Consider the following 24,048-nt stretch of genomic DNA (forward strand, 5'->3'; position numbering starts at 1 on the left):
GATAACAAGAGAACCGACCTCTGAAGATAGTTGTGAAGTTCAGATGAGAGAGATATGTAAACCCCTCAGCATAATACTTGGCACATAAATATAAATGCTTGTTTCATTCCCCTTCCATTCTTTATCAGTGAAAAAATCATTTCTATCCATCTCAATTTCCTCATCTGCAAAATGAGGGAATTGGTTAGATAACCTTAAAATTCCATATAGGTCTTTATTTTTGAACCTACTTTACTCACACATATATACTTGGAATTATTCCATTAACTTTCACTAACTAGGCTGGGAGCTACAATTCTAGGAGCTACTGATCTTGAGCAAGACCACAAATCTGTCAGAAGATTGACAAATATTTTCAACAGCTGAACCCCCATAGGGGTACTTCCCATTGATTATTAGTCAGATATTTTAAAAAACTATTTACTAGCATGCCAATTTGTTATTACAATTTACACAAACCAGGAATTCTTTCTTCCTTTGTATAAACAAGATCCCTGAGGAGACTTTTTAAACAAAGCACATAGGTAGTTAAGAAAATATGCTGAGAATAACTCAGTTCCTGACGCTGGAAGCCTTCCCCCCCCCCCTTTTTTTTTTTTTTTTTTTTTTGAATCTTCACTGAACTCCCTTGGGTAAGGATTAATGCTTTTTCTACGGTTCATAGCCTGCACTTCTCTCACCTCACCCAATCCCATTGCCCAAATTGCTTTCTGTTCTTAGAAGCAATCTTCCCTTTTTTGTGGGGTGGCTTTTAGCTCCTGACACAGATTCTACCATCAACCACTGCTAATCCAAAGATACTGCTCCAATATTTAGACTTTTTGACCTTACAAAGGCCACAGTATTATCACCAGGTCTATGAGGGGAGGTGAGAGATATTCACGGATACTCTCCCAGGAGAGATTCCCTCTCAGGAGTCCTGACTACCATTAGACCCATAAACCCCAAACAAACTTGCTGGTTTTTATATTTAACCATAAAAGTTGGTCTGATTCTTTTAGCCAATCACAAGATATTTCCTAGGTGATATCATCAATCTTTATCTAAAGATTAAAGTTTTTCATTCCTCTCAAATTGATTAGATGATGTGAGCAACCTATAGAATTGTATTTCCATATAGGGCCGAAGACTTAGACAAGTCAACTGATCTGAGTTAGTTGTACAAAACAATATTGATCCACTGAAGTGATAAACTGATTAAAATAACCCCCAAAACAAGAAGTGAGTGAAGAGTTAACTGCACATTTGATGAGTTAATTGGTATTAACTTCTCCAGTTTTCTGCCATTTTGTATGGGATGTATGATGAGGGAAAGGGAACATGCAATAAGACAAGCAGAAAATCTTTTAATTTCATCATCCCCAGACAATGGAGCCATGAGGAAGGGACTTTGAGCTTCAGGATAGAAAATAAAAAGTTCAGTCTATCTGGTACTATGGTCTATTATATCCTGAAGTTTAATATAGCTAGTGAGAATGCCTTGAATATCTGACCAAAAATCCAAACTACACACAACTTCTGCCAAAAGAAATAAATCTCTTACATTGCCATGTTTATTTCACATAATTCATTTTGAATTCAATTCAGTCCAACAAATATTTTTTAGTCATAAAATTTCATTTAATTATTTAATTTGATGCTTATTTAGTTATTTAATTAAATTTGGCAAATCAATTTTAAAAAATATTTTAAGTGCCCAGAAACTTGCTAAAATTGAGGAATACAAAAATAAAAATTAAACAGTTCTAGTTCTCCAGTACTAATTTCCTTTTGCTGTTGTTGTTCAGTCATGTTTGACTCCTAGTAAACCCCAAGGAATTTTCTTGGAAAAGATATTGGAATGGCTTGATATTTCCTTCTCCAGTAGCAAACAGAGATTAAGTGACTTATCCGAGTAACATAACCAGGACGTTTCTGAGGCTGAATTTGAACCTGAACCTGAAATCTCTATTTTAATGTGTCTGTTTTCCCTATGATCTGAAATAGCAAATAATATGCTTCCAGATAAGGGCAGAGAATGTTCCCTTTTTGTCGTTATTTCCTCAGTGCCTACCACAGATAATAAGAACTTAATAAAGCCTACTTGTGCTACTACTGGACTTACATCCCAAGGAAATACTAAAGAAAGGAAAGGGCCCTGTATGTGCCAAAATGTTTGTGGCAGCCCTTTTTGTAGTGGCTAGAAACTGGAAAATGAACAGATATCCATCAATTGGAGAATGGCTGGGTAAATTGTGGTATATGAATGTTATAGAATATTATTGTTCTGTAAAAAATGACCAATAGGAGGAATACAGAGAGGCTTGGAGAGACTTACATCAACTGATGCTAAGTGAAATGAGCAGAACCAGAAGATCATTATACACTTCAACAACGATACTGTATGAGGATGTATTCTGATGGAAGTGGATATCTTCAACATAGAGAAGAGTTAATCCAATTCCAATTGATCAGTGATGGACAGAATCAGCTACACCCAGAAAAGGAACACTGGGAAATGAGTGTAAACTGTGAGCATTTTTTGTTTGTTTTTCTTCCCAGATTATTTTTATCTTCCGAATACAATTCTTCCTTCACAACAACAACAACAACAACAAAATTCGGTTCTGCACATATATATTGTACCTAGGATATACTATAAGATATTTAATATGTATGGGAATGCCTGCCATCTAGGGGAGGGGGTGGAAGGAAGGAGGGGAAAAATTCGGAACAGAAGGGAGTGCAAGGGATAATGTTGTAAAAAAAAAAAAAAAAAAAAAAAAAAAAAATGTACCTATGCATATGTACTGTCAAAAAAAATGTTATAATTATAAAATTAATTAAAAAAAGTTTAGATAACTACAAAACATGTCAATGAAAATGTATAATAGGCATTTAGTATGATATTTGAGTTCAATAAAGAGAAAAGGGTTCAATATAAAAAAATAATAATAATAATAAATAATAAAGCCTGCTTACTGATAGAATGATTCACTTGGCCAGAGACGGTATATTTTAATACTCCATCAATGCTTCCCATGACACCTATTCAAAACTACGTAGTATTAACCACTGAACTTCCACGTTACTTCCATGCTGAACAAATATACTAAAGCCACCTTTGGTCTCCTGGCAAACAAATCAAAATAGCCCACAGCCACATAATGTAAACATCACGGGCCTTTAGAGGTCTATTAGTCCCCTTCTCCCTATTTTCATTTTTTAAAAAATTAAGCTCAAGTACTTAATGAATACTAAACAAATCTCTTTTAAATTCATTATGTTTTTACATTGGATTACTTGCCATCTAGGGGAAAAGGCCAGGGAGAAGGGAGAGAAAAAATTTCCAACACAAGGTTTTTGCAGGATTGAATGTTGGAAATTACCCATGCATATATTTTGAAAATAAAAAACTTTAATAAACAAACCAATAAATTCATTATGCTTTAAGGGAAAAAAATTTAAAATGTTTCAAATTATGAAGCTAAGCTACCTAAGGATGTTGAATAAAGAAATACTTTGACACATACAGGTTTGGTATGGAACAATCCAAACAAGAAGGGCATCCCTTTAAAATGAATGAACGGGAGACTCATCCAGGCCCTGATCTTTTTCCTTCCACAAAAGCCACTGTTGCTGGAACTGAATTTTAGAATCCTAGAGAATCAAGTCAACAAGCAATTTATCAAGTGCTTATTCTATGCCAAACACTGTGCTAAAGAAAGGCAAAAACCTGATCTCAGCACTCAAGGAGCAAACATTCTTTCTTTTTTTTTTTTTTTCTTTTTGATAACTTTCCACCACTACCCCAGATACATACAAATATAGTTTTCAACATCCAAATTTTTCTCCCTCCCTCTTCCCCATCCCTTCCCACAGACAGCAACTAATCCTATATAGATTAAATTCTTCTAAACATATTTCCATATTTGTCAAAGCATACTTTCTAAAGAGATTCAACATGTAAACAACTAGGCACATACAATATTCATACTGGGTTGCTATTGTTCAGTCGTGTCCAACTCTTTGTGTCCAACATGGGGTTTTCTTGGCAAAGACACTGGAATGATTTGCCTTTCCTTCTCCAGTTCATTTTACAGATGGGGAAACTGAGGCAAGTAGGGTTAAGTCACACAGCTAGTAAATGTCTACAGCTAGATTTGAACTCAGGAAAAGGAGTCTTCCCAAATCTAAGTCCAGAATTCTATCCACTGTGCTATCTGGCTGACCTATACATAGAGTACTTGAAAAGTAATATGAAAGGAGAAGGCACTAGATGAAGAAGAGAGAGTAAGAGACCTCCTACAGAAAGTAGGAATTGAACTGAGTCTTGAAGGAAGCCAATGCAAGCAAGAGATGTGAACCAAACTAAATAATTGGGTTGGAACCAAATCAGTTTAAAATGTCTCGCAAATTCAAAGTCATCAAAGTTACAAATAATATGAATGGTAAAAGATTCACAGAGGGTAGAAACTGGAACACACTTCTAATGATGAAACATATAAAGGACATTACCAAAGATGTTTATATTCAGAAAAGGAGATAGGCTGCCCATGTAGCAAGAATGAAACAATAACTGGTCAGTCCAAATACTACATTAGTACTTCCTCAACATTGCCTCCTTAAAAAAAAAAGAAAAAGAAAAAGAAAGAAAAGAAAAGAAGAAAGAAAGGAAGGAAGGAAGAAAAGGCACCAGGGCTCCAGTACCCCCAATGAGTTTTTTACAATAGAAAAAAACCCCAAAAAACTTAAGTCTCATGGTCTCCCTCTCCTTCCTTTTTGCTCTCCCTTCCCCCTTCTCCTTCCCTCCTTCCCTCTTTCCCTCTCTCCCTCCCTCTCCTTCTCCTCTCTCTTCTCCTTGTATGTGCCTCCATCTCTCTATCTTTCTCTCTGTTTATCTTTCTCTGTGTCTGTAGATTCAGATCTATTCTTTGCTCATCCTTTAACCTGTGTGACCTACTTTGGATGAATCACAATCTCTCAGGATTTTTGTTTCTTTTGGTGAAATGAGGATGGCTGAAAGAGAGAGAAGATTAAAAAACTACATAAGTCCCTGCCTGTCCTAGACCTATGATCCTATCATTTATGAAAAGGAATGAATAAGAATAGCACAGATTGGGAAAAGTGGATGGGTTTTATCTGAAGGAGCAGAAGCAACACCAATAGAGATGCAATAAAGAAATGGATATTCAAATCTTTCTTGGCTATCACCATGGTACAGGAACCTGGGTAGGCTTCCAAATACATTAGATGGAGACAAAATTTAAAATTCCACCAGAAATTTGGAAGGGATAAAGTGGAGAAGGAGAGAGAAGGAACTCTTCTTTCTGGCTCTCTGAAGTCATAGAGATAGTGTGTTCACTCTAGCAGCAAACGAAATTTCTTTCCCTGGTTCTCATTTAAACCTTCAAAAGGTATGCACTCTTTTACAGTTTATAATGCCTAGGACCCTTGTAGGTCCCCAATTGTCTACTGCTTTAATATTCTTCTCATCATATTAAAAGATTAATACAAGATTCTCTCCAATAGTCAATGATTCACAAAACATTTCTACAGGTTTATATGTCCCTCCTCCCACTCACCACTTTTAACAACACATCATGAAATTCCAAATACCAATGTACTTGCTAAAGCTTGTCCAACATATTAACTGTTCTAGAGAAAATTAATCTGTGTCAGAAATCCATGTGCTTTTGAGCTCAAAGTGGTTAGCTAATAAAATTCCTTTTAAAACTTGATACATTAATTGGCTTTCACAAAGCCAACCTCAGAAAAGTCAGAAAAAAACATTCATGCTTCATTTTCCAAAGAAGGCATCAAATAATGAACAGTTCCATCTAATCGTCTGGAAAAACACTTAAGACAACATTCTAGCCTCACATTCATCCAAGAAACTGTATCCAGAGAAAATGAAAATTACTAAACAGATATTAAAAATCTGGGAAGAGAAAATTTAATATCCTATAAATACAAATATGCCATAAGGGAACTCAATATTTTATTTTCTGCTATACCTTACTATGAAAACCTTCACTTATGATATACAATAAAATGGAATTACATTAATTCCTCAACAATGCCACAAGTGACCAAGAAAATTTGTGGTTTTGTCATTTTCTCCCATTAGACAGTAAGTCCCTTAACAGCAAGGTCTTTTGTAGAATCTCTATCCACAAAACTTAGCCCAGTTGGTCATATTAGTAGAAGCTTAATAAATGTTCACTAAATTGAGTTGCCATGCAATTCCTGTAAGTATTACAACCTGAATTAAATGACCACTTAGCTATTCAGAATCCCTGAATCTTAAGAACTAGAAGGTACCTTGGAGACTGACTAGTCATGGAATATTAAATTAAAATATGTATTTTGGCCACAGAAGTAATTCTAAAAAAAAGTTGAACCATCTAAATTAATATAATTTGTTTGGCTTTGCAGACTTCAAGTAGAATTCTAGACCCAGAGCAATCCTTTTTAGAAGCAATAATTTAACAAGAAAGAATACAAACTAAAATCTGAATTTATAGTTTGATTACTAAATTTGATTTTTTTCCTCTTAGCAGCAAAAATTTTATCTGACATGCTTCTGTGTGTTGTAATAACTTACTTAATTCCTTCTCTTGACTCATCCTTATCTCTGCTTTCAAAGAGAGTTAAGAGTTTGTTGAAAGACAGTGGGGGATTTTCATTCTATTCAAGAACAAAGCTATGCTAATAAAATCAAAAGAAAAGGAAATTCACGGAACTTTTATACTTTTTTTATATACTTCCACAATTATCATGGATTATAAATACATTTGAAGAAAGGCAAATACAGCATTGAAAATCAATCCAACTATGTGGTCTATTGGAAAGAAAATTAGGAATAAGAGAACGAGATTTTAAAGTCAGATTTAAAAAGGGAATTTAACCTGTGGATGCATGAACTTGTTTATTTATGTGCATGCATATGTATGTGTGTGTGTATATGTATGTGTGTGTAGATTTCACCACAGTGCCCAAAAGGATTCATGACACAATAAAAATTCAATTACATATACCTTAACCTTTTAAGGCTTCAATTTCTCATGTGCTAAATGAAATAACTAGATTAATTTGTCTTAAAAGTTCTTTTTAGGGGCAGCTAGGTGGCGCAGTGGATAGAGCACCAGCCTTGAATTCAGGAGGACACGAGTTCAAATCTATTCTCAGACACTTAACACTTCCTAGCTGTGTGACCCTGAGCAAGTCACATAACCCCAGCCTAAAAAAAAAAAAAAAAGTTCTGTTTAGTCATAAATTTCTAAAATTCTATGACTTTGCGTCTACTAATTTAGTCAATTATACTAATTCACAGAATTTCTAAGTATATATTTAATGTTACAAGCGCCATATGTGCCAAGCAATGCTATGTGCCAAAAATAAAATGCACCTTTCCTTTAAAGAGCTTCAGTCAATTAAACAAGCATGTAATAGGCAATTAAGTGGATAGACTGGAGTTAGAAAGCATCCAAATTAAATCCAGTCTCAGACACATAACTAACCATGAGATACTGGACCCCTAACCTCTATTTGTCTCGTTTTCTCAATTATAAAGTGGGGATAATAATTGTACATCCTTCATGGGGTTACTGCAAAGATAAAGAGAGATGACTTCGTAAAAGCACTTAGTGCAGTTTGTGGCACATAGTAGGCACCTATATAAATGCTTATTTCCTCCCTCTAAAGCACCTTTTATTGCCAGGCACTATGCTGAACAGAGAAAAACAAAAATGAAGCATCCATCCAGGAGCTTACAGTCTAACAACAAAAAAAAAAGGGTAGATATACACACATAGGCTCATTTTATTGTGCTTCACAGATGTGTTTTTTACAAATAGAAAGTTTGTGGCAACCCTTCATCAAACAAGTCTGCAGGCATTATTTTCCCAACATCATGTGCTTATAACATATCTCTGTCACATTGGGTATTTTTCACAATTTCATTTTTCATTCTTTTCATTCTTATTACATCTGTTGTGGTGAACTATGATCAATGATCTTTGATGGTACTATTATAATTGGTTAGTTATTGTTGTTTTTGGAGGGGTCATCTACAATACCATATAAAATAACAAACTGAATTAATAAATATTTTATATTATTGTTCTGTAAGAAATGACCAACAGGATGATTTCAGAAAGGCCTGGAGAGACCTACATTAACTGAGGCTGAGTGAAATGAGCAGGACCAGGAGCAGGACCAACAACAATACTATATGATGATCAATTCTGATGGATGCAGCCATTTTCAACAATGAGATGAACCAAATCAGTTCCAATAGAGCAGTAATGAACTGAACCAGCTACAGTCAGTGAAAGAACTCTGGGAGATGACTATGAAGCATTACGTGGAATTCCCAATCCCTCTATTTTTGTCTGCCTACATTTTTTATTTCCTTCACAGGCTAATTGTACACTATTTCAAAGTCCGATTTCTTTTTGTACAGCAAAATAACTGTTTGGGCATGTATACATATATTGTATTTAATTTATACTTTAACATATTGAACATGTATTGGTCAACCTGCCATGAGGAGAGAAGGAGGGGGACAATTAGAACAAAAGGTTTAGCAATTGTCAATGTTGTAAAATTACCTATGCATATATCTGATAAATAAAAACTATTATAAAAATAAAAAATATATTGTATATGTTCTGACTACTCCAATCAATGGTTTCCCCATGAGGAACTGCACAGAGATGGAAGATGTGCAGTCTGTGCAACTGCGCAACATGTGTGAGTGATGATAGAGAATGGGAAAATGTTTTAAATGCTTACTATGTACTAAGCACATACAAGATATAGATATATATATATATGAGATTCTCAGGGGCTCACTCTACTAAGGGGATACCGCATGTAAGAAGGGTTTAGTTTCATGGTAAATAAAAAGATCAATTGGTACTTATTTAAAGGTCAGCTAGCAAAACAGCAGAACAATAGATAGGTAATGTATATTAAGATAAAAACATAGGAAAGGTATAAGCTGTAGAGAGCTTTAAATTTCAAAGAGAAAATTTTGTATTTGAATCTAGAGGTAATAAAGAGGAACTGCAATTTATTGGGTAGAAGGATAATTTGTATAATCTTTCTAAGTTTCTAAGTTAACCACTTTAGAAGTTATGTAGTTGTACTAGAGTAGGGAGAGACAAGTTTCAATACCTATAGGTGGAATTACCTCACATATATAATCAAAGTCCAGGACATCCATCTTATAAAGTACAAACTTCACAAAGAAATCTTTAAAAAAATAAATAAATAAAAATTAAAAAAAAAAAAAAAAAAAAAAAAGGCCAGGCAAAACAGCATTGTAAATATTTTCTAATCAGTAGAAATTTATGTTTGGTTTTCTTTAGTCAATTAAGTGATAGGCTATTTTAAAAAAAACAATTAGTGATTTTAAAGTAAAGATAAGGAGTAGATAAGCACTAGAGAGCTTGAATACCCAAATCTATTTCTAATCCACATAACTGGGGACAAGTCACAATAATCACAGAATCTTAAAATCTTAAATCTCTCTGAAAGGACTTCAAATGCTATCTAGTCCAACTCATGCCTTGCCAGGATTTAAAATATCCCTAAATGCTTAATATTTAGCTTCTCCTTGAAAACTCCATGGGGAGAATTTTCCAAAAGCAGCCCATTCCACTTTTGGATAGCACTAATTGTTAGGAAATTTTTTTTCCAAGACATCAAACTTAAATCCCCTCTACTCTTCACAAGAACAAAGTCCAGTGGTTTCCAACTTCTGGGCCAGAGACCCAAGCAAGAAAAGAAAGGGAAAATATTGCAAGGTATCAAACTGGGAGGCACTTTAAAGATCATTTCCACCTTATCAATTTCATTTTATAGATGAAGAAATCGAGATCCTAAACAGGATGAATCCTATATCCAGCATTCTTCCCACCAGACCATGCCCTGCCTTACTGAAAGAATGTTAGAGCTAGAAGAAATCTCAGAGATTTCATCTAAGTAAGGAAACCAAGTTATAAAGATAAGAAGTAGTATATACTTTCTTGAGAGAAATAAAGAAAGTTCCCAGAAAAAGCTGTACCAAAGAAAAAGTTACAGATTAGAGAAAAAGGGTAAGCTTTATTGGGATCTAGATTTAGTATCAGGGGCAGCGAGATAGTCCAATGGATGAAAGCCCACTAGACTTGGAGTCAAAAAGATCTGAGTTCAAATCTCATACACTAACTAGCTGTGTGATCCTGGAAAAGTTACTTAACCCCTATTTGACACACAAAAAAGTAGGAAATGGCAAATGACTTCAATATTTTTACCATGAAACATGGATTTTGTCGTCAGGTACAATTGAACAACTTAACAACAACAGAGTTAGTAGTGATTTTAGACATCATCTACCCCCTCAACAGAAGAAAACTGAGGGCCAAAAAGAAAGAATTTAGACTCTAACACTTTCAAGGAAAATGGAAGTAAATCCTCTAGGCCTTTATCTCTGAAGCTCTAATTTGATGAAATTGGATAGAATAGAAGTAACAGCATTCACGGAGTTAAGAGAACCCTAAATTTGGGTTCAAATTGTGACTGCTACTTACTTAGCTATAATACTCTACAAAATTAATTTAATTTCCATTTCTTCACCTGTAAAATATGAGTTGGACAAAATCAGAGTACCAAAATTTTGGTCCTGAAAAGCAGCATACCTGGCATACCAGAATCAGACTAAAATGTAATTGGGAAATGTTTAACAAAAGTAAGAAAAATATAATACAACACAGATAATGTTAATTTGTAGTTTTTAATTTACCATGTGTTAAGAATGTTTCTATTTGAGTTTGACACCAATGAACCAGATAATAACTAAGGACCCTAGAAGATCACAAAAGCTATTACAATCCTCTACTCATTTGCAGTTCCTATTATCTAAGTTCCATATTTTTTTAAAAAAATCTTTACATAGCTCTTCTCAAGAATGAGATTATTCAGGCCAGTTCCAATGATCTTGTAATGACAAGAGCCATCTACTCCCAAAGTAGATGGGAACTGAGTGTAGATCACATAGTATTTTCACTTCATATTTTCACTTCTTTTGTTGTTTGCTTGAAATTTTCTCATTTTTCTTCCTTTTTGATCAGAGTTTTCTTGTGCAGCAAGATAATTTTATAAATATGTATGCATATGCTGGATTTAATATATATTTTTTCCATGTTTAACATATATTGGATTACTTGGCCTTCTAGAGGAAGGGATGAGGGAAGGGGGAGAATTGGAAAAGGTTTTGCAAGAATCAATGTTTAAAAATTATCCTAGAATATGTTTTGAAAATAAAAAGCTTCAATTAAAAAAAAAAAAGTCTTTCCACTGACTCTTGTAAACAATGAGTTTCACTATTCAATACTTGGAGCAAAGACCCACTGTAATTTCATAAATACTTGTGAACCATGGAGTAACTGAAAATTTTTAAATCACTAAAGACATGTAATTCCCAAATGCAGGGTGTTTTTTTAGGCTTTTCTCTCTTGATCTCTCTGAAATATATCACTCTCCTGAGCATCCCCTCTTCCTACATACTCTCTTTCTCTTGGCATCCAAGATGCCATACTGTGCCAGTATCTCCTCAAACCACTTCATTTTTGTTTTCACAGGCTCTTTTTCCCATCTCCCTTGAAATAGATATTGCCCAAGATTCTGTCAGCCTTTTTCTCTCCTTATATTCTCTTCCTTGTATGGACAGGTAATGCACTTTAGTAGAGTGTCCAACTAGAAGTTAGGAAAGATCTGATTTTGAAACCAAACTTATCATCAAACCATCATAATTATTTTCCTCTCTACTATTTAAAGTCTCTCACAATCTAGCACCCACTTGTCTTCTGAGCTTTGTTACATATCATTCCCCTTCTATATTCTGGTCCAATCAAATGGTCTTCTTCCTGTCTCTAGCTCTCTGTCTCTTTCTTTCTATCTGTCTCTCTTTCTCTTTCTCTCTCTGTCTCTGTTTCTTCTATTTCCCATCTTTACATTGTCTTGGAATGGTTATTAAGCTGGTTTCTTTGTGTCTGACTCTTTGTGACCCCATCTGAGGTTTTCTTGGCAAAGTTATTGGAATCATTTGCCATTTTCTCCTCTAGCTCATTTTACAGATGAGGAACTGAGGTTCAACAAGGCTAAGTAACTTATCCAGAGTCACATGGCCAGTAAGTATCTGAGGTCAGATTTGAATTCACAAAGATGGATCTTCATGACTTCAGGTCTGGCACTCTAAAGTCCTGGAAGGGATTTACTCATAATTTCCATCTCTTAGAGTCTCTCTTTCTTCAAGACTCAAGCTCAAGCATCCTTCCACCCAAACAACTTCAACAAACTTTTCCTGATCTTCTCTGCCATATTCCCAGCTCCTAGTACTTTCCCTTTCAAAATTACTTTTTATGTTGTTATTTGTAACACAAATTTGTATGCCCCAAGGCACATCTGTTGAAGATGGCTTTCAGAAGCCATCCTATGGAGCAAAAGTGAAGCCACCTTAGTTCACTTCTGAGAACACATGTGTTTAGCAATGAGAGACTTGGTACTTTGTGATGATCTCTCAATCACCTGTGAACAGTCCTAATGACTTTTTTAAGAATCATGTTTTCTGGCATGTTAGGACAGGACTTGGGATCATCCTCCTGTCAACAGTAATTTTCTTTTCTCAAAACTTTCCTGGAAAATTTATTTCTTGTGATCACTGACCAGTCACCTATACTTAGGCAACATAAAGGTATGGTGCAGCTGCAAACAGCTGCAGTAAGTGCAGGGAAGTGGAATCTCATTCCCATGCTCACAGGAAGTCCCAAAGAAGGAAAGAAAAAGAGACAGACATCAAGACAGAGAGAGAGAGAGACAGAGACAGAGGAAAAGAGGAAAAAGAGACAGAGACTGACAGATAACTATATTTATAGTTATCCATATATATGGATAACAAGAGATTGTTGCATCACTTCAAAGTACCATGTTCTTGAGTGAAGACGAATCTCCAGAGCTGGCCAGAGAAGCTTATTTCAAGTTCCATGAAAGCTCATCTCATACGTGCTTCATGTGGTTAACTCCAACTCACACCTGGCATTTAATAAATATTTACTGATTGATTTCCCTCAAAACTTGCTTTTTCTTCCACTTTCACTACTCATGCAGCTATGTTTAAAATCCAGATTTTAATTTTAGCTTTCTTTTTCATTATCTTCTATTCTATATCTGTTATCAAAAAAAACTGAAGTTACCTAAGAAATGTCTCTAATTATTAAATTTAAATTCCTACTATCTCTTCCCCTCCCCAAAAAATTTATTACAAGGTAACATCCAGTCCCCCTACGTACAAAAACCTGCAAAAGTATGAAGAGGGCCACTTACTTAGTACCTATGTGATCTTTATCAAGTCACTTAAATTTTCTAAACCTTAATTTTTAAATTAAGGAAGTTGGGCCTTTAAGCTTCCTTACAATAGAGATATTTGATGCAAAAGACTTAATTTCCTCATAAAGAACCGGAGAACTAAACTAATGTCCAGGTAGGTGGGATCAAGAAATGGCTTTGATAGTTCCCATTTCTTTCCATTCCTCTCTGTCAAGAAGTATCAGACTTCTCTTCAACAGAAGCATAAAAGGACTCCTGCTCGGTTTTAGAATTGGATACTGCCCTCCATTAATTCATTCTCTCCCACCCCAATCTTAGGAGAGTTTTAAACCTAGGATAAAGACTAAACCATTAGCTGTGCAGAATAAAAGTATCATTCTGAAATGACCATCCCAGTATAAGGTCCAATCCAGTTCTGAAACTTGTCATTTTTACTTTGAAGTCCCAGAAAAGGAACTTTTACTTTTTATTTTCCTAACATAAAAATTTAATGCAAAATTTGCAATGATTTATTAAGGGTTAAGCATTTCTTCTTATGTAGCTTAACCTCAATAATGAATTCATCCCTCATTCCCAAGACAGATTTTTCTTTTTAAAAGCTATTTTGGGCTAAGTAGTTAGCCATCTATTCCAAACTATCCCAAATTTAGCATCTACTATACCTCATGGCTTTATCTTCCTCACCTTTGTACCTGGAACAAATGAACTAGTCAACTTATTCCTGGAAATACTTTTGAATATATGCTGTCATTTGATGCTGTTAGATGTCATTGCTTAAAAGTGGTGTTGTGGGTAGTGGTGCTGGTGGTGATGCTACAAAAGATGCCTGTTTGGGAGGGCAAACCCATTAATGCACTATTGGTGGGAGAGTGAAATGATCCAACTATTCTAGAAAGCAACTTGGAACCAAACTGTACTGTGCCTTTTGATTGTGTAATATCACTTGTACCTCAAAGGAAACAAAGAAAATGAAAAAGGTCCCATGTGTACAAAAGCTATAGCAACATTTTTTTATTGTAGCAAAGAACTAGAAACAAAGGGGTACCTATCAGTGAGTGAATGACTGAACAATTATGGTACCTGAATATTATTGTGCTATAAGAAATGATGAAGAGAATGGATTTCTAAAAATCTCAAATTGCAGTGTAACTGATGCAGAGTGAAATGAACAGAGCCAGAATAATTAGCATAATGGCTACACCATTGTAAAATATTAAAAGACTTGTGAATTATTATCAATGCAATTATTGGTCAGACTCCCAAAAGTCTGATGATCAAGTATCCTTCCTACCTTTTGACAGAGGGGAAGGGAATGGCACTGGAACAAGCATTTATTAAATACCTATTATGTGCAATGCATTGTACAAAGTGCTTTACAAATATTCTCATTTTGTCCTTAAAACATCCTTTAGAAATAGAGATAATATCTCCATTTTACACTTGAGAAACCTGAGGCAAATAGAGGTTAAGTGACATGTTCAGCATCACATAACTAGCAAGTGTTTGAGGCAGGACTTGAATTCAACTGTTCCTAACTCCAGATTCAGTAACTGCACTGATAATAGTTTACAAGTTTTTCAATACTTTAAAATGTTGTAGTCATTATATTAATGCCCAGGATGACATGAGGCCCTCAACACTTCCAAGTGCAGCCTGAACCGTATTAATAATGCTGCTATATTAATAAAAAATAAATAAATAAACACATGTGGTTTTCTAAGTCAATATGCAGGCCACAGGGATCCTTATGTAGGGTTTAGTGGCCCCATTTCTATTTGAACCTGTCCCCACTTTTATAGGTACAGAATAAGATATATATGTTCAGACACAATCAATGTGTGAATTTGTTTTACTTGATGATACTTATTTTTTATAAGAGAAGACTTTTGGAGGGAATTTTTGTGGAGAGATAGAGGAATAACAATGAGAAAAAGAAAAAGAAAGAAAAGAGAATAAAAGACCATAGAAATACACAAAAAATTAGAAGGAAATTCAGAAGGAAACAAACAAGCAGGATAGTATTGGTATTAACATGTCAAATTTAAAATCTATATATATAATAGAGATTCATTTCTTTTTTTCAGTTTTTCTTTGTATATAATCATTTCTATGCCATATCTCCCTAAAGTCAGATTCATCCCCATCTCCTCCATCTCAAGAATCTTGTATTCCACTCCTGAAATACTCTGGTTCTCACAGGTAAGCTTTCACCTTATCTTATGAAGTGCAGATTTCCATGCCACTTCCAATTCATCTTTACACTATACTGAGAGATAAATAGACCCTTTTCTAACTCCACTTTTTAAGCTGTTTTATTCCCTTAGAATATCATCTCCTTGAAGGCAGGACTGTCTTGCCAAATTGTTTTTGTTTCAATGTGCATTTTGTATAATATGTGCGCGGCACACTGCCTGGCTCACAATGAGTATTTCCTAATAAATGTTTTACCTACCTATGTTTGTTAAATTTATAACTTTAAAAAAATAAAGAGGGAAAAGTGACAATAAAAACATTTAAAAGAAAAGTGTCATTCATGTCTTCTCCCTAGCATTTGTTCACACATTCCCCCAGTATCTCACACCTCTATTTAGTCATACCTTCTTTCCATAGCAAAGCTCAAGTTCTCCCTTGTCTGTGAAGACCTTCCCAACCATGCTAACTCTTAAATAAGGCTCTTTCCTCTCAATTCCAGTAGCACCGTTATTATTGAGATCATTCATTCAGGTCTTACTATATAGATCATCTTTCCCCATATTTTCCTATCTTCCTCTCAAGTACAGCTCTCTCAGTAAGCCTCTCTAGTACTGCTGTATCAAGGTTGTATCCCATGGATAATAATAAGCTCATGAACTAAGGGAGGTGGCCATCACTGCACTCAGCCCTGTATTTCTTTAGAGCAGTAGCATAGTGCCCTACATAAAGTAGACATATTTGTGGATAATAATTATTAAAGTTTCTTTTCTTTCATTCATTCAACATTCATTCAACAAACATGCATTCAATTACTTATATCTTATTATCTTCTTTATTAAAATGGAAGCTCAATAAGGGAAAAGAATCCTCTTTTAATTCAAACTTTGTATCTCTATTAACATATAGTAAAATGTAGGCTGTTAGGGTACTCAATGGATAAAGCACTGGACCCTTATAGCTTTAGGCTCTCACTATTTGTGTGAACCTGGATAAGTCACTTAGCTGTTTGCCTTAGTTCCCTGAGGAAGGAAATGGCAAACCATTCCAGTATCCTTGCCAAGAAAATCCCAAGATCAGTATGGTCCATGGGATCACAATGAATTGGACGTGACTGAATAATACACAGTTTTTTCAATATTTTTTGAATGAATGAATGCTTAATTACTTTTCTAACTTTGAATTCTAAACCTATCACAAGTATAATTCTTAACTCCTCTAAAATTAAGTGGACGGGAGGATTGACTGGGGGAGAGGGGAGGGAGGGGAAAATATATCAGAACACAGAGTTTTGTAGGGGTGGATGTTGAAAATTATCCATGCATATATTTTGAAAATAAAAACCTGTAATTTAAAAAATACATAAAATTAAATGGAAGCGAATTCAGGGGAATTATCACTTCTGATTAGCCAGCTCTCATTTACCCAGAACAGATGATCAAGGCCACCTTTCTCATGGCCTATTTACCATTTCTGAATGATAGGTACTACCATCACAGTGAGAGGGAAATGAAATTAACACCTGTGAATGCCACTATTCGAAACCACATCTGATTTGAAATTATCACCATTACCTGTGGATTTAAAGATCAATGTTCTCCTGTCTCAGGCTACCTCAGAGATAATCTCAGGTTGCCTGTACTTCCAAGATAAGTTCCTCAAAAAAAGCCCAAGAAGAGACTTCTTCTCCCTCCAGCTCATCCCTTTCTATCACCATAAAGTGAATACAACAATAACAAAACATTGGGTTTTTTTTTTCCTTTTGCCTTGCAAAAGGCAAAGATTCTCAGAGGAATCCGGAATGGAATTAAATAACTGGCAGGAGCTAAAGCACAGCAAGAGGTACTTGGGCTGCAGACACTCAGATAAGATCTCTAAGGAAACTAAGTAGCCAGATGACTAACTAGCACTCTAATACTTAGGTGCAGGGTAACTGATAAAATGACTTTGGGTGCTTGCATGACATTTACACTGATCTTTTGGAGAGAAAGAATACTTACCTCCTTAAGTTGCTACATTTCCTTTTAAGTCTAGATCAATTATATATTATTTAAATAGTTTGGAAAAAAAAAAAAGATTTAGGATCACTTCAGTTTCCTTTAGCCTCATCAAAAACAGTCACTAAATAAAATTCAGTTAACACTGCTCAGTGAGAATTCCGTTTCAGTTCTGAATTTTTTATACTTGTGTTTGGTATGTTTGTCCTAAATCATGGAAAGCTAAATAGAAATACGGAATAATGAGTCTTCTTTTCATACTCCCCAAACACAATTTTTTTTCAACATTATATGAACTTCTACAACAGAAACACAGAATAATTAGTCTTCTTTTCATAGCCTCTAAACACAATTTTTTTCCAACACTATGTATAGACTTCTACAAGTTATTATTATTATTACAAATTACTTGTTGCTATACCATCATATCTTGACTCTATGAACCATTTGGAATTTTTTTAGCAAAGATACCATTTCCTTCTCCAGCTCATTTTATGGACTAAGAAACTGAGGCAAAGATACTGTCCTAGGTTCACACTCCCATTAAGTGCCTGAGGCCAGATTTGAACTCAGAAAAAAAAAAGTCCTCTTCACTCCAGACCTAGCATTCTATCCACTGCACAACCACCTAGTTGTTCTGTCATCATATCTCATCTGATCTTCACAACAATGACTATTATCTTCATTTTACAGATAAAAATCTGAGGTTGTTAACAGAAAAGCGACTTTTCCAGAGTCACACAACTAAGCCAGAAATGATCTTTCCGGACTCCAAGTCTGGAACTAAATGTATTCCTGAGTCAAACTTAGAACTTAGTTGTCAAGCCAAAGGCTCATTTTATAGTCTAACAAATTAACACAGGCCCACAATAAGAGGTCAATAAAAGGGTAAAACATGAGAATTGTATTTAAAATTGATGCTGTAATTTACAGAACTAACCTTATATTTTCACAGAATGCTAATATTCACCAATTCTGCGATCTTATTAAATGTGAAAATAACTAATGAAATGTTTGGGGATTTTATGTTGTTTTAGCTCCTCTGAAAAGCTGCATTATTAGTCAGTCTGTTAAGAACCTTTTTTAAAAGCATTTACCAGTTCTTGACCACCCTACTAAGTGCTACGGGGAGATAATAAATTAATAATAATAATAATAATAATAATAATAATAATAATAATAATAATAATAGTAGCTAAAATTTATATAATGCTTACTATGTACTAGGCATAAGTGCTTTACACTTATTATCTCATTTAATTTTCACAACAAGCCTGTGAGATAAGTGCTATTATTTATCCCTATTTTAAGATTTGGAAGCTGAGGCAATCCAAAGTTAGGTGACTTGACTAGGGTCACATAGCTGGTAAGAGTCTAAGATCATATTTGAAGTCAGTTTTTCATGATTTCAAGCCTAGCATTCTATCCATTCCACTAACTAGCTACCCATGAATTCATTAAAATTAAGAACAGACTTGGTCTTTAAAGCTCATTAGTTATAACCATCAACAAAGTTAAAACTCTTGGTCCTTAGAAAGTATATTATTTATAACCACCATCAATAAAGTTTATACAAAGTTATAGGAGATATTTAGATCTCATTTGACTAGTCTTTCCTTTAAGAGAATCAGTGTATCTTGTCAATGACTCTGATAGCCTAGAGTTATTAGACTGACTGAGTGATTTGGGAATCAGCACTGGATGGACCTGGTACATGGTAAGAGAAATGGGGGTGAGAGGGAGAAGGAAGAAGGAAGGATAAGGGAAGCAAGTGCTGGGTTCTGAGCCCAGTGATATTTATGGGTGGGTAGCTCTGAACCTCTGCCAGCTCCCTCAGGTGTTAATCCTCTCCCCAAGATCCCCTTTGTAGATCATCCTCCAGTGAACCTTCCAGTCACAACTCCTATACTGGAAGTCAGAGTGTGGTTTGGAAATATGTTTTCCTATTCAACTGAAAGCCCTTCCTATTTCTGAATGGGCCTTCTAAACTCAGAGCATTTTATTGTTAGAGCATGTTTTTATCAGATAAATGGCCACATTTAGAAGACTAAAAGTACTGAGACACCAGGGACCCTGGCTGCACATGCCCAAAGACTGTCATAGATATATACATATCCGTTCATTCATCCACCTATCTATTTATCTGTATGTATATATGTATGTATGTATCTATATGTCTATATCTATATATAAAACATAATAGATATAAAATGGCATTATAGTCCATAAATGGTAGATCTGTTTTCCTCAGATGTTATCTTAAAATATTTATAATATAATACATAATATAAATGGCATCTAAGGATGTATATCTAAGATACTACGAAGCTAAGATGATTAGAGTCTCTTGTTCTTTGCTCCTTCTTACAGTGGTGAGAGTGAAGAGCATGGAATCAGGAAGGACTGAATTCAAATCTAATCTTGGACCCTTACAAGCTGTGACCTTGAACTGCCTCAGTTTCCTCAGCTGTAAAATAGGGGTGACAGCATCTACCTCAAAGGATTGTTGTAAGGATCAAATAAGATAATCATTGTAAAGTGCTTAGCACATAGTAAATACTATATAACTGTTAGCTATTATTATTAGCTTTAATTTTTTTCCTTCCGGAGAGTGTGAGGTTTTGTTTTTTCTATAGTCTGGCCCTGCCACAGTCTAAGAGACAGTGAACTGGCCCCCTGTTTAAAAAGTTTGAGGACCACTGCACTGGGCCATCTAGTTAACCCTATTAACAAATTAATTGAGATCATAGTTGAATGAAGAATGTGCTTACAGTTCGTGATATCAGTCTAAGTTAACAGCTTTTTGCCTTAGACATGTGAACTGAACAAACTGGATATGGAAATACACAAATCATTTATACGATCTCGACTTCTGACGGAATTCCACAGAGCATCTCAGTATCAAAAAATGTTTAACTTACATTAAGAACATATGCCCTCTGCTACTAACGCAGGGGTTCTGATCTTCTCTGTGTGAGAGGGACGTCTTTAGAAGATTATGAAAACTTTTGGACCCCTTTTTCGGAAAAATGTTTTTAATAATTAAAAAAGTGCTAAATTTCAGTCAAAATGTTAGCAAAAATAAAGATGTAACTTAATTCTGATCCCCAATATCTATCCACAGAACTCTAAAATACCCCACATATACTATCTCTCGGCCCAGAACCTTCTTTTTTACAAACAAGAAAAAAGTACCCCACCCACAAACAAAGTCCTCTCAAGGCATACCAAAAGCCTTTTACAATACATAAGAATGGCTAAAAGTTTCCAGATGGGTGGCACGCCGCTTCCAAACCCTAACTAGGACTTCTAGCGCAGCTCCCGCAGAATCACCAGCATTAAAAAGTCGGATCTGTCATACTTTCCTCCCGCTTCCTCATTTAGCCCCCCACGCCGAAGACGAGTTGACTTAAAACTGCTCACATCTGATCACTTCCTTTCTCTCATCCGGAGACATTCGGCGGAGCTCGGCATCTCCCCCGAGGGATGCACACGTTTGGGGAAAGTACAAATCTACGGCTAACCTCGATCAGTTGTGGAAGGGAAGCACACAGGTGGCTGGGCTAGCAGGCCCCTGAGGTTCAGTAGTACCGGGGCATACCTAAGGCTCCGGGCGGGGCTCGAAGAGAGGTCCCAGGACCCATCGCCCCCTCCTCTGACCCAGAGACGGCAGGCACCCCTCCCCTCGGAGTAGGCCGGTAAATGGGAGGGAGAAGGAAGGGGGTCACAGGTGCCAAATATCAGCTTTGGTCCCCGCTAAAAGAGGAAGCCCGCCGGTGAAAGATGGGAGGGTACCAAAAGCGTTCTCTGCTCCTCCCGAGGGAGAGGTGAAAGGTGAGCTGGGGGACAGACGAGCAGCAGGGAGTGGTTCTCTCCCCAGCGCGAGGCAGGGCACCACCGGGGGGAGGGGGACGCTGTTCTCGGGTCTCCCCTGTGGATGGTCTGCATGGCTCCGGAGACCCGTGCTGGGCAGCCTCCCCACCCCCTCTGTGCACTTCTGCTCCTCTTCCCCGCTCCCTCCGACCTCTTAGCCTGGAGCCCCAGCTCCTCGGAGGGCTCCGCCTCAGCCCGACCGCTGACGGGAGCCCAGGGAGGGAGGGAGGGAGCGTGGCGTGGGGAGGAGGGACTGCCGGCTGGGGATGCGCCCCGCCGCGCCCCGGCCCCGGCCCCTGCGCTCCCTACCTGCGCCTGCCCCCGCGCGCCCGGCGCCGCGCGCGCACTCACCAGGAGCACGGAGCCCCGCACCACCTCCGACACGCTCTGCCGCAGCTCGGCCGCCGTGCCGGGCTTGCTCAGCGCCCGGGTGAACTTCCGAGTCTCCGCCGAGGCGGGGAGCGGCGGCGGCTGCGACATCTTCTGCCTCCCGGCCGCCGCCTCGTCCTCCCCCGGGAGCCCCGGCCCTCGCCGCTCGGGCCGCCGCCAGGTGCAGCTTCCCAAGCCGGCCCAGCTTCTCCCCGCCGCTCCTCGCTCCAGGCTCCCGCCGGGGATCCGAGAGAGCCGGGGGCTCGCGGGCTGCGCAGCTCCCGGCCGGTCCCCTCCCCGCCGCTGTCAAGCCCAGATCCTGCCTCCTCGTCCTCCGCGGACGCCCGGGCCAACGGCCGCTTCCCCACTCACTCCGGGCAGCGCTCCCAGTAGTTGCTCCGGAGGCTGTCCCGGCTCCCCCATGCTACCAGGTCTCAGCGCCGGCGGCCTCCTCCTCTGGGCGGAGTGTCCGGCCCAAGGCGGGGCCGCCGAGTGGAGGGGGCGGGGCGGGGCCCCTTCCAGAAACGGGCGCGCTCTCGGGGCCCCACTCCGGAGCGCGGCGAGGGAAGTGGGTACAACGTGCTCTCCGAGCTAGTCCGGAGGCGGAAAGGAAATAAAAGAATTGGACGAGGTGTACCGACGAGAAGGGCTCCCCCAAAGGGATGAAAGTTAGAACGTTCAAATAAAAGGTGGGGAGAGCAAAGAGCAGAGGGAGAAACCTCAGGCAAGAATACCCACGCGGGAGACTTTACTATGCAAATAGGGGCTGGGGGAGGGGGAGGGGAACGGACTGAGATAAAAAGGATCTTGGGACTAAAAGGCGCAAGATAACCTTGAAGGAGACTCATGACATACTTAATAGTGGGACACAACCCAATGTCCTTGCAATAACCAACGTCCAGGAGATCTCATTGGAGAAAGGTTACCCCAACCGAGTGGGGATCACAACATAGCATTTTCACTCTTTTTGTTGTTGTTTGATTGCACTTGGTTTTCTTTCTCATTGTTTACCCTTTTTTGATCTGATTTTTTTCATGTGCAACAAAATATAAATATGTATACATCTGTTGAGTTTTACATATATTTTATGTACACTATTTCAAAGTCTGACTCTTTTTGTACAGCAAAATAACTGTTTGGACATGTGTACATATATTGTATTTAATTTATACTTTAGCATAATTTAACATGTATTGGTCAACCTGCCATGTGGGGGAGGGAAGGAGGGGAAAAATTAGAACGAAAGGTTTGGCAGTTGTCAATGTTGTAAAATTACCCATGTATATATCTGGTAAATAAAAACTTTTAAAATAAAAAAATTAAAAAATTTAAAAAAACATATATTTTAATATGTTTAACATATATTAGATTACTTCCCATCTAGGGGAGGGGGGAGGGGAAGGAGAGGGAAATTTGGAACACAAGATTTTGCAGGGCTCAATGTTGAAAAATTTTCCATGCATTTCTTTTAAAGAAAAAAAAAAGAATTTAAAAAAAAAAAGGTTACCCCAAGAAGATATTTCCCAAGAGGATAGGAAAGCAGCCAAGAGGCCTCATAGGGAGAAAAAATTGTATCTGCCATGGGGGCTCATTGAAAATTTTCATATACTAACATGGTATCATTGATATTGGGGTCCAAAAGTAGACTTCTTTATCTCTTAAGTACAATGGAAAGAGGCTATGCAAGTCAAAAAACCTGGATACCTCGCTCTAATAATTGATAATACCTCCGACTTGATTGTGTGATCCTGAATAAGATCTATCTCCCTGGATAAAATGAGAGAAAACAGCGTAATTCTGCATGTACAGTACCCCCAACTCCAATAATACCATAGCTCCTCTACTGTTTAGTAAATGGTCTTCAGGAATTGCTAAGAATAGCTAAAAATACGGCTGGTCCTCTAATGAAAGACATGCATGTAGACTGGCAGGACATCTCAGAGTTTAATCCCCTTGTAAGCCTAACAGTCACCTCAACATGACAAAGAGTGTTGTCATCTAGTACAACTAGGCCTACAACTCCTCATTCTGCAGATGACAAACCGAAGCCAATGATTTGCCCAGGGTCACACAGCTGGTAAGTATCTGAGGCAGGATATCCACTTCATTTTTTACTGGAGACATTTAACAAATAGTTGTTTAAATGGGTAAATTATACCTTTGCTAGAGAGAGAAATTGAAATTTTCCTGTGCTTTTCCCAGCTGCTAGTATTCCACCCTCAAAATTTTCTTGAATTTATGTATTGATTTTGTATGTTTTATGTCT

General features: G+C 37.3%; 1 protein-coding gene across 6 annotated transcripts in view; it reads right to left on the minus strand.

The window, feature by feature from the left end:
- The window catches only part of DOCK9 (dedicator of cytokinesis 9), a 353,079-nt gene extending 330,659 nt beyond the window's left edge, over positions 1-22,420 (minus strand). For 2 of the 6 annotated variants that reach the window (XM_074299428.1, XM_074299424.1), the window contains exon 1: positions 21,765-22,418. In XM_074299428.1, coding sequence (XP_074155529.1) covers positions 21,765-21,893 — 129 coding nt within the window. In that variant the 5' untranslated portion in view covers positions 21,894-22,418. Of the gene's footprint in view, positions 1-21,764 lie in introns of all 6 variants that reach the window. The other 4 variants (XM_074299435.1, XM_074299430.1, XM_074299422.1 and 1 more) reach the window with 3 other exon arrangements.
- Positions 22,421-24,048: the final 1,628 nt, after the last annotated feature.

The sequence above is a fragment of the Sminthopsis crassicaudata genome, chromosome 3 (genome assembly GCF_048593235.1).
Source record: "Sminthopsis crassicaudata isolate SCR6 chromosome 3, ASM4859323v1, whole genome shotgun sequence".
Taxonomy (NCBI): domain Eukaryota; kingdom Metazoa; phylum Chordata; class Mammalia; order Dasyuromorphia; family Dasyuridae; genus Sminthopsis; species Sminthopsis crassicaudata.